This window comes from Chroicocephalus ridibundus, chromosome 14 (genome assembly GCF_963924245.1).
Source record: "Chroicocephalus ridibundus chromosome 14, bChrRid1.1, whole genome shotgun sequence".
NCBI classification, from domain to species: domain Eukaryota; kingdom Metazoa; phylum Chordata; class Aves; order Charadriiformes; family Laridae; genus Chroicocephalus; species Chroicocephalus ridibundus.
The window spans coordinates 3827041-3837377 of NC_086297.1; the positions used below are offsets into that span (position 1 = coordinate 3827041).

Sequence of the window (10337 nt, forward strand, 5' to 3'; positions counted from 1 at the left end):
TTCCTCAAAACTTCGTGCCTTCTGCGGAGTGGCCCCCTCCCTCCTGCCCGTCCTCCTTGCGGCGTCCGAAGGGCTGGGGAAATGCTCGTGCGCAAAAAAGAGAAAATAAAAAAAAAAACAAAAGAGGTTTTGAGCCGCTTTGCAGCATGCAGCCAGCGCAGGCGGGCGATGGGGGGCTGCGGCCGGACCCCCCCCATGGTTTTTGCCGGTGCTCAGGGGTCTGGCGCGGGGGAGCCGGGAGGATGCTACCATCTGGCGGCGTGGGCTCGCAGCCGCAGCCGGCTCCATCCCGGCCCTGCTTGGCCTGCGCTTCCGAGCCTGCTGCTCCATAAAAAACCACGGTAGGGAAAACAAACAGGCGACCCCAGAACAAAAGCCCCGACCCCTCTGTTCTGATGCCGGGGGGCGGGGGGGGAATAAGCCCTCGGCTTGGATTGTAAAGGGGGTTGCAGCAGACGAAGGGATTGCCTTGATCTGCCCGTGGACTGACAGTGCGGCCGTGCGTAACTCGTGCAATTAACTCTTCTGCGTTTGCAGACCAGAACCCGGCCGTGGAGGAGGCGGAGGATGACCGCGATAAACCAAAGCTGCTGGAGGAGAAGGAGGAGATGGAGCAGCCCCAGATCAAGGTGCCCATGGAGGTACCCAAGAGAGAGGAGGAAAGAGGAAAGCCAGAGGAGAAAGTGCAGCTTGACCGTCCCGATCAAGGTAACGAGGAACGTGGGGAAAGGGTGCCGGCTTTGGAGCTGGGAGGTGTGCGTCGCGGGGCTATTTCAGATAAAGATCCTGATCTCTGCTTGTTACCTCGTGGACTGAAGGGGATTTAGTATTTGATGCTCTTGAGGCTCGTTAGAATCGTAGAATCATTTAGGTTGGAAAAGACCTTTAAGATGATGGAGTCCAACCATAAGGAACCCTAAGGCATGGTCGAGAAAGGGCAGCAGGGAGGTGGGTGCTGGGTGTGCTGTGAACCCGCTGCCTGCTGCTTTCTCCCGTCACTCCCGAGCTCCCTAACCCTGCCTGTCGTCCGCCCTAGGCATTGCCCTGCCCGTGGGGGAAGCACATCGCCACGAGCCGCCCGTCCCGCACGACGAGGTGGTCGTGGACATGGGGCGGGAGCGGGAGGAATCCGATGAGAACAAGGTTGCGCCTGGAGGAGCCAACAACCGTCGGCTCAAGCCAGCGCTGGAGGAGCCAGCCGTGCCGAATCCCCAGAAAGAGGCACTTGGCCCGAAACAAGGGAAGGAAACGATTGCTGAGAACCAACTGCGGGGAGGGACTGACAAACCCGTTAAGAATCCAAAGAACGTCCTGGAGGTGATCGTGCAGCAGGATGGCAGGCCGCCATACAAAGAGCTGGAGCCAGACAAACAAGTGCTGGAAGCCAAGGCGCAAGCTGCCATGCCGGACGGTGAGAAGAAAGCTGAGGCTGCAGGTGACAGGGAGAAATCAAAGCTCCAGCTCCCCAGGAAAGCAGAGGAGGCTGTGAAGTCCATGGAGAAGGAAGGCGACCCTGGTAAGCTGCCTCCATGGTGCCTCGTCTGAACAAACTCTCCTCGTGGCCTGTGATCTGCCCTGGCGGCTGGGCAGCGTGGTTATTCCTACCTACATCCCAGCCTCTCCTTTTAATTTCACGAGATTAGCACGTGCGCGTGCACGGCCCCTGCAGCAGCTGTTGGGGAAAAGGAGGAATCTGGTGGCTTTGACAGCTACTATAATATCTGTCAAACAGTTGTTTGCTAGCCTACTAAATGTCAGGTGCCATGCTGTTCCTGTGCGTCTCCGAACTCACAGGGGACACGGAGCCGGGAGATCTTGACAGGTAACACATTGCTAAGTGCCCGTCTAAAAGCTAGTTAGAACTGTTCTTGCATTTTAATTGGCTGAGGTAGTTAGCGCTGGCTCGCTGCCACGAGTCTATAAGATTGTTAAATATTTTTTTTTTATTACTTCCCTTGCAGTCATCGGGTTGAATATAAACTGTGCCGGCTTAGGCAGGGAGGGACAACACGATGTGGAGTCGTTTTAGAGAACATCTGCTGCTGGAGCATCATTGACTGCAAAGGTCTGTCGGTCTGTTCATCCGCAGGTGAAAAGCAGGAGCTGCCCCTCCCGGACAGAGCGGATCAGCTGGAGCCCAGGGATACCCGAAACACCGACGAGAAGCAACAGGGGAACACGGAGAGCAAGCTGGAGGGTGAGAGTGCATCCCTGGGGTGTGCAGGGAGGGGAAGGCGCTGAGCTCCCCTCGGGAGCCGGGGCTGGGAGTGCAGGATTCTCTCTGCAGCAGGACGGTGCCAGCCAGCGCAGTTCTTGGCTCTTGCCCGCACATAGCTTTGGGCCGTAGTCACCTCTGCGACGGCAGCAATTAGTGCCTGTCTCCCCGGGCTCACGCCTGCGGCGCGGGACGGCTGTTCCACGGCGCAGCCCCTGGCAGGGCCGCTCGAGGACGTGAGTCACGCTGGCACCCGGGACCCGCTGCTCCCCGGCTTCGGCCGCTCCAGCGCAGGCGGTGCTGCCCCAGCGAGAGCCAGACTGGAGTAAAACCATTTGGCTGGTGCGAAACGGGGGGCCCCAGCAGCCTCGGCGCTGGTACTGTGTGGTGAGCCCTTCCTCAGGCTGTGCTCGTTGCCGTCCACCTCTGCCTCACCAGAGGGGTTGGAGCTCGAGCTCAGACTCGCGGGTGGTCCGCGCTGGGGTCCCGTGGCTCTTCACCTTCGTTCTGGCCTGGAGGTGGTGGGCGTTTGGTCCAATGAGCGATGGCAGCGGGCAGGCTCTGCTCCTGGGGAGCGTATCACCCTCTTTGGGGGTTACAGCTTGGTTTTCTAATTCATTTCTTTCCGTTCTGCATTGCAACGGGACTTTAAAAACCGGGCGTGAAAAGCTAGTGGTAGGTAAGGACTGCGAGGACTCATCACGTTTCGAGGAGGATGAAAGGACCTGAGTTTCCATGGGGTTTTCCATCTCGGCCTGTGTGGGACTTGCCGGGGATGTTCTCCCACGAGGGTATCACCAAAAGGTGCTCCGGGGCTCGTTCTGCTCCTCTGCCCTGAGCTGAGCGCCGTGCCCAGGGGCTGGCAGAGGGTGCAAAGGGTGCAAAGGCGTCGTGGGAGCAAGGTGGAGGGTGCGCAGCTCCGTGGGTGCTCTCTGCAAACGGCTGCCTCGCTGGCACCGTGGCTGACTGCTCCGGCTGTGGCTGCCCTGGGCCACCTGAACTCAGGTACTTCCATTTAATAACTGTTCAAGAAGTTTTTTATGAAGAGTGCCTGTTAAAATCCAGCCAAAGCACTGGCTGAGGCCTGCTCTCCCCAAGATCAAAGGATGGGCTAGGAGTTAGCGTCGCCTTTTGTTTGTGTGGAAGAGGTGTGCTGCACAAATACAGGAGTTACACGTGTTTGCAGAGCTCTCCATGAGAAACGCTTTGATTTGGCGTTAAACCTTTGCCTGCTGCGGTTCAACCCAAACATTCCCATGCCGAGCTGGGACCTGGCGAGCTCGGAGAGCGAGATAGCAGAAGCGACTTCTGTTTTCATTGTTTATTCTGAGCAAAGCGCGAAAAATAAACAGATCTCGAGCAGTCAATTGCTCTCTTGAAAGGACCGAATTCCCCCTCGCAGCCCAGCTTTCTGTAAACGGAATGGAAGGGGAATTCCAGGGGCCCTCGGCTAATAGCGCCGTAATGTGAACTGGAAATATTTCTCTGTAATCACCTTGCGGGTGATTAGCGGGACAGGGGGAGGCAGTGCGTGCTGGAGAAGGATTAACCTGGACAGCATCCCTTTTTAATTTAAATGGCGATTTGCAGGCTATTAATTTTGACATTATTTCCTTTGGGGCACAATAGTCTAGAAACACCTTGAGTTTTGGAGGAAGGCTGCTTGTTGGTGCGGGAGACAAGCCACACGTGGGTTCACGCTCTCCAGATACGATACGATACGTCTGGGTGTCTGTCCAGGTAGAAAAAAGGCAGCAACGTTTCCGTGCAGAGCTGGGACTCATAGTTTGTGCCTGACGTGTGGCTTGTGGCGAGTGAATCAACGTGAGTCACTTCTGCTGGGCCCGAAATGCACCCCCTCGTCTGCCGCGTGTGCCTGCGCGGCCACGGAGGGCGGGTGGGCAGGGGTCGGGCAAGGGTTTCCTTGCTCGAAAGCTCGGTTTTGCTGTGGTGGTGGACGGTGGGGCTGCCTCTCTGCACCGCTGGGGTTTCAACCCGCCCGACCGCCTGCGCTGCTGCGTGCGAGATACTCGGCCGTTAAACCCGTCCGATTGCTGCTTGCGATCCCAGCCCTTCCAGCGTGCTCAAAGCCATAATCTTCGGCAGGGTTGTTTTCGGTGGGTGTTTTCCTGCTGTGGGCCAGGCGAGACGTTCACTTGGCTAAGCCGGGAGAAGAGACAGCAGTAGCCTCTCATCGCTCCGGCTGTAACCCAGGACTTGCCCCCTGGAAAGACCCAGCTCAGTGTCTGCATCTCACGTGCTGGGTTGATGTTTCCGTGTTGGTTTATCCCGCCGTGCGGGTCGTTTCCCTCTGAGGGCAGCTCCTGGTGCTGTGCCTTCGCTGACTTCTTTCAGTTCCTCCTCAGGTTGCACATTTGGTGTTTCTGGTCTTTCCGGGCTCGGTTTAGCTGAGATGGAAGTTTTCGCAGTGCATTCGAAGAGATGATGTGTGTTTGAGAAGCCTGGCTGATCTCAAGAGCCAAGCTGCAGCAGCGCTGGGGCTTCCACGGGAAGGTTTTAAAGCAGCTCGTCTCGTTTGGGCAGCCGAGCCCCTCGCTCCCGACCCACTGCTGCGGGTCCTGTCCTCTTCCAGCTCCTGTGCCAAGCAGCCGCCTTGTCCTTCCCTGTGCTGGGACCCCAGCAGAGCCGCTCCCCTGTACCTCTTCCTCGTGGCTCTCCTGCCCGAGCAGTTAGCGATGAGAGCCTGGTTTCGATCCGTCCACCCAAATCTCCTTGGGAGGCCGGTGTCCCGTGTGTGAGGGAGCTGTTAGTCTGGGCGTTTGGCTGCCGTCCTCGGTGGAGGTGTGCCGGAGCCGTGCCGTCACCGCCAGCACCCGCAGCAGAGCCTTGCCGCGTCCTTCCCTCCCTGCTGGCGAATGGGCCAGGACCTTCCTGCCGAGGAAAGCCCCTGCAGCCCCTCCAGTGCTGAGAGATGGTTAGTGAGGAGCTTGGGTCATGGATTGGTTTTTTTCTTTCTTTTTTTTTTTTTTCCCTTTTGTAGAAGCGGGGCAGGCGAAACTGCTTGACCATGCCATGCTGCTGCAGGTGATCAAAGAACAGCAGGTACAGCAGAAGCAGCTGCTTGACCAGCAGGCAAAACTGCTGGCTGTAATTGAAGAGCAGCACAAGGAGATCCACCAGCAACGGCAGGAGGAGGGAGGAGAGGAGAAGCCAAAGCAAGGTAAGGACATCACCGAAGAGCATGACCCCCTCCATGGGCTGATCACTGCTCAAAGCAGCCGTAAAATCAACCTGGGAGAGATCCGTGTCCCTTTGGTACGTGGCAGAGTCCACTCTGCAAAAGCCATTCCTGCGTCTGACCCTCACCTCCGAGGTGGGGATCCCCAGCCCCTGATCACAGGGATAACGCTCTCCCCCACGGCTCTCCTTGTTTTCCCGCGTGGCCGTTGATGGTGTGATCTCTCCTCCTGTCCCCCGTTGTGCAGAATGGGGTGGTGGGAGAAGGGAATCTCGTGAGAAGAAGCTTTTACATGTTGGGTTTTGTTCCGCAGCCGAAATGCAGCAGGAGCCCGCTGTGCCTCTCTCCAAGAGCAAGGAGGACGAGGGCCCTGGAGATAAGCAAGAAGCTGCTGCAAAGCCGCTCGGCAAAGAGGTGCTGGAGCACCCCGGGCAGGGCCCGGGCAGGCAGCCTGCTGACTCCGCCGAGCAGCGCAGGGCCACTGCAGGAAAGCTGGAGGAGGCTGGGCACAGGCATGAGATTCCTGGGGTTCCTCCCAAGGAGCGGAAGGTGCCACCACAGGAGAATGACAGAGCTGTTAAAAATCCTGTGGAGAACCAGGATTCCCGTCACAGGGATGCCCAACACATTCCAGCAGCCAGAAACCACCTAGAAAAGAAGCCCTTGGCGGAGGATTTAGGAGGAGATCGTGAAGCCAAAGCTGGAAGAGACGTCCATGAGAAGAAGAATTCCCTGAAAGCCGTGGAAGTAGCTACAGCTCCCATCCAAAGAGAACAGCTGGGGGCTGCCAAAGTTCAGGGAGTAGCAGGAAAGAGTCTGGAAAGAGACTCGGGAATAGACCTTAAAGCCAAAGCACTGAGTCAGGTGGAGCCCAAAAACCTGGCAGTTGCCCTGGACTCCTCCAGTAAAAGGAACGTGGCAGAGAACGAGCAGCACCTACGGGAGCCTCAGAGAGCTGCAGACACCGAGGGAGGGGAGGGTGCTGGCAGGCGGCAGCAGGCCTCGAACAGGGACCTGCCCGGCAAAGGGGAGGTAAAGGAAGAAGCTCCTCAGGAGAAGGTGATGGACGTGGCCCAGGACCCGCAGGGAGGTCTGCGGAGCAAGCAGAGGCACGGGGACGGAGGTCTCGCAAACGATGCTGAGAAGAAACCAGGCCCTGAGAATGTTCCTGCCCAAAAGCCTGAGAAAGGGGCGGCTGCCCAGGGGGACCAGAAGCTGGACCACGACATCAAACCAAACCGGGACCTGAAACTGCAGGCGGACCTGGACCTCCGCCGGAGGAGACGGGACCTGCTGCCTCCCGAGGAGGAGGAAGAGGCTGCGCAGGGGGCGGGGGTCTTCATTGGCCTGAACCCCCTTCCAGATGTGAAAGTAAACGACCTCCGGAGTGCTCTAGAGACACGATTAAACCAAGTTGTGGAGGGGGCTCAGCAGGTGGTCCACAGCCGGCAGATCAAGCAGATGACGCAGGCGGACAGGAGCGTGTGAGCAGGGTGGTCGTGCTCGGTGGGTGGCTGCGGGTGTTGGCCACAGGCGCGAGGCTGAGGAGCTCCATAGGGAAGGTTCGAGTTCACCAGCCGGTTTTTCGGCCACCGTTGCTCAGGCAGTGGTTGGTCTAAGCCAGCAGCGCTTCGCTGGACGCAGTTCTTGGACCCAGGGGATCCCCTTGGACCTGTCAGCACTGTCCAGGGGACCGGGGGGCTCCTCGAGTCTCTGCGACGGTAGCGCTGCAGGTGGCCAAGGAGATGGCAACCGTGAAAGAAAAGCTCCCACTTGTCCTCTGGCTTTCAGAGGTTGCCATCTACCTTGGCTCCCTGCCAGGCCAGCTTTCAAGGACCTTTTTCAACATCTCCTCCATATCGAATTGCCTTCTCCATCCGGCTCTCGACTCTCCCCTTTCAGAACCGAGGTGGTCCTCTGCGAGGTTCCCCCCTCCTTGCTTGGAAAGGCTTCGCGGGCGCCTGCCTTGGGTGCCGTCACCCAGGCTGCGCGGGGCCGCGGGAGGAGGGGAACCAGGGCTCGCACACCTCGGGAAAGGCTTTATTCGGGAGAAGCATCAAGCCATGAGTTGAGGACCAGCTTAGCCAATTGCTTTGGTGTTTCTCTTGAAATGGGAGCTGTTAGTCTTGCATGTTTAGGAGATAGTTGTGGTTTAGGAACCTAGTTTAGTAGAAACGCTGCCTTAAACGGGCACAACTGCTGCTGTTGTGCTGCCTCTAGTCCCAGGGATTTAATTGGTTGGCCACACACTAGCAATAACTCGGAGCTTTGCTCTCGCCGCCCTCCCCGGATGCTCAACTCTCGTCTGTGCTCTCAAGCTCGACTTCTCCTGTCCAAAGTGCATTATGAAGCTCAGCCCGGGGGCTGCAGGCTGCCCCCTCCCCCAAACCAGCTTGATTTTTCTGCAAGAGGTGACTAATTTGGGAACAAAAGACGTGGCTTAAAGGGGCGGACTTGGGGGGCCTGGCTCACGCATACCTACCTCTTCTCTCTGCAACGCGGTGGAGCGTGTTTGTTTTGTGCGTTCTTCCCAGCCCCCCTCCGCGCTGTGTTTTACATCCATAGATGTCAGTACTCCGCCCCTGGAAATGTATTTTATGAGGAAGGGAAGAGCTTCTACGAGAGCCCTGGTTCGTTTCAGGCTCCCAGACGGTGATTCATCCTTTTGTTTTTTTGGTTTTTTTTGTGTTTCTACATCCTGACTTGCGAATGTAAGAAATCAAATCCCAAAGCTCTCACTAGAATGGCTGAAATTTCCCAGCCTGGAGTCTACAGACCTCATCACTGTGGTGGTTTTTATATCCGTATCTCGAAGTGTCTTTGGTAAACTAGCCTCGTTGAGTTCGTGTCTGATGGGACCTCACAGAGCCAGGAACGGGTCGTTATCGGACACGTGGGACTGTCACACCGGCTCTGGTCACTTGGGAACTCTGCTGCCGCCTGCCTGGGACGTGTGCCTGTTGCTTGAAGGATGTCGTCTTAATTTCTCATTAAAGTGACACAGAGCCACAGGGCAACAGCCACGTATTCAGGCCTACTTCTTCAGGAGGACCACCCGCGCCACTTCTCCGTGACTGTCATGGCCTTAACCCTCAGGACTCCCCCCACCCCCAGTACAAGTGAGCTTCTCCATTACGCTGTCTTAAAGCACAAGCAACGCGGCCGGGCACCCTGGAGCCGCTCCGCAGCCGTCCCATGTACGTGTGTGTCAGGGCAGGGACGGCAGCAGGCTCCGGAGCACGGCTCCAAGTCCGCAGCGGGGAGACGGGTCCAGACTTTGTCCCCTGCGGCACCAACCAGCCTTTCTAAAGCAAGCGGGAGCCGGAGCAAGAGCTGGATCTGCCCCTTCTTGCCCGTTGCTGCCCGCCGGGGGCCGTCCCGGGCAGCGAGGGCAGGGCGAGGGCAGGCTCCTGCCCCGTGGGGTCAGACCTGCCTGTGTTTGTGGCTGTTGGGTTTTCTGCCTGAACGCAAAGGACCAAAGATGCTCCCGACATTCCTCAGCAGCTGGGAACGGCGGGGCCCTGGCTGGAAGCCGGCAGGAGCTGCGTTGCCTCGTACTGGGGTGGAGAGACCGGAGGGGAGGCTGAGCTGATCAATAAAATAAGCTGAAGCATTTTGAGATGAATTCTCCTTTTTTTAATTAAAAAAAAAAAGAGATGGGTGAGCCTTACCCAGCCCCTGGGCTGCGGCTTCCCGGGTGGGCAGCGGTGTCTGACGTGCCCGGTACCGGCCGGGGGTTCCGCTGCCGAAGGAAAGGGGGCTTTTGTGCTTTCTTTGAGATTTGCTCCTCCTGCGGCTGGGGGAGAGGAGGGGAGGCTGCGATCCTCCCGCTGCCCTCGCGCGCGGGTCCTGGCTTGGGGAGGAAAATGCTTAATTTGACATTCAGGGCATCGAGCGGCTGCAGCAGAGCTGCTGCAGGAGCCGGAGTGATCCAAATGGACTGGGGCCCTCCCGATGCCCGTGTCCGTCTGGTCTCGGCCCGTGGGCCTTTGGCCTGCGGTTCCGGCAGCTGCTGCGGGAAATTTTGCTGTTGAGCAAAGCTGGAGCTGGGAGATTTTGGGGAGAGGCAGGAAGGCAGGAAGGGCTCCGCCAGGCGTCGGTTGGGGCGCGATGTGTGTCCCGGGGAGCGGGTGGGATGTCAGGCCCACTGCTCCAGGGGCTGCTCAGCCTCCCAGGGCCGGGCCAGGGCCTCCAGCAGCCCCGGGGCCAGTGGTAACATACTTATTCTGTAATCTAACAGCAAACTGTGTGGAGTTTGAGAGTTTTTATTCATCCGAAGCGTCTCTGAGCCGGTGAGGGGCCCCGGGCCGGTCCCACTGTCACTTGGGCGTCGCCTTGGCCTGCGGAGAGCGGCGGGTCAGGCCGGGCCGAGACCCCGCGGCCCCTCTCCCCTCCCACCAGCCCCAGGACCCACCGCCCTGGCGAAGCACTCCCGCAGCGCCCTGAACTCCTCCAGGCAGGCGTCCCGTCGCAGCTCCGCCGTCCCGCCCGCCGCCGCCGCCACGCACCGCCCATAGGCCGCCGCCTGCGGGGAAACCACAGGAAACCGGAGCGGGGCACCGGGGGCCGCCGGGCTCCCCCTTCCCCGGCAACGATCCCCCCCCTCCCGGCCCCACCTGCTCCCCGCAGCCCGCCAGCAGCGCGGGGAAGCGCCGCAGCCGCGCCCGCGTCCGCAGCCAGACGCCCCGGCCCGACATCGCCGCCGCCGCGCCGCTTCCTCCTCACGGCCTGGGCGCCGCCATTGCGGGTCAACCGGGATTGGCCGTCCGCTCCGCTCATCAAAGCGCCTCGCTCTCGCATTGGGTGTTGGCGAACGCCCGCCTTCTCCGGCGCGTCGATAGGTTAAGCGGTGCGCCTATCAAAGCGTTCCGGTCTCTGATTGGGTGATGGATGAAGGTCGTCCTCCTCACCCTTCTCGGGTTG

At 59.1% G+C, this 10337-nt stretch overlaps 2 protein-coding genes across 3 annotated transcripts in view; one reads left to right on the top strand and one right to left on the bottom strand.

The window, feature by feature from the left end:
- The window catches only part of SLC38A10 (solute carrier family 38 member 10), a 38052-nt gene extending 29019 nt beyond the window's left edge, over window positions 1–9033 (top strand). For both annotated transcript variants that reach the window (XM_063351914.1, XM_063351913.1), the window contains exons 12-16: window positions 538–708; window positions 1037–1516; window positions 2090–2197; window positions 5217–5396; window positions 5728–9033. In XM_063351914.1, the coding sequence (XP_063207984.1) occupies window positions 538–708; window positions 1037–1516; window positions 2090–2197; window positions 5217–5396; window positions 5728–6902 (2114 nt within the window). In that variant the 3' untranslated portion in view covers window positions 6903–9033. The remainder of the gene's footprint in view (window positions 1–537; window positions 709–1036; window positions 1517–2089; window positions 2198–5216; window positions 5397–5727) is intronic.
- Window positions 9034–9663: 630 nt separating this feature from the next.
- NDUFAF8 (NADH:ubiquinone oxidoreductase complex assembly factor 8) lies at window positions 9664–10183 on the bottom strand. Its single transcript, XM_063351915.1, has 3 exons — window positions 10031–10183; window positions 9829–9939; window positions 9664–9754 (listed from the first exon to the last, which is right to left on the bottom strand). The coding sequence occupies exons 1-3, from the start codon at window positions 10109–10111 to the stop codon at window positions 9734–9736; spliced, it is 213 nt and encodes a 70-aa protein (XP_063207985.1). The 5' UTR covers window positions 10112–10183; the 3' UTR covers window positions 9664–9733.
- Window positions 10184–10337: the final 154 nt, after the last annotated feature.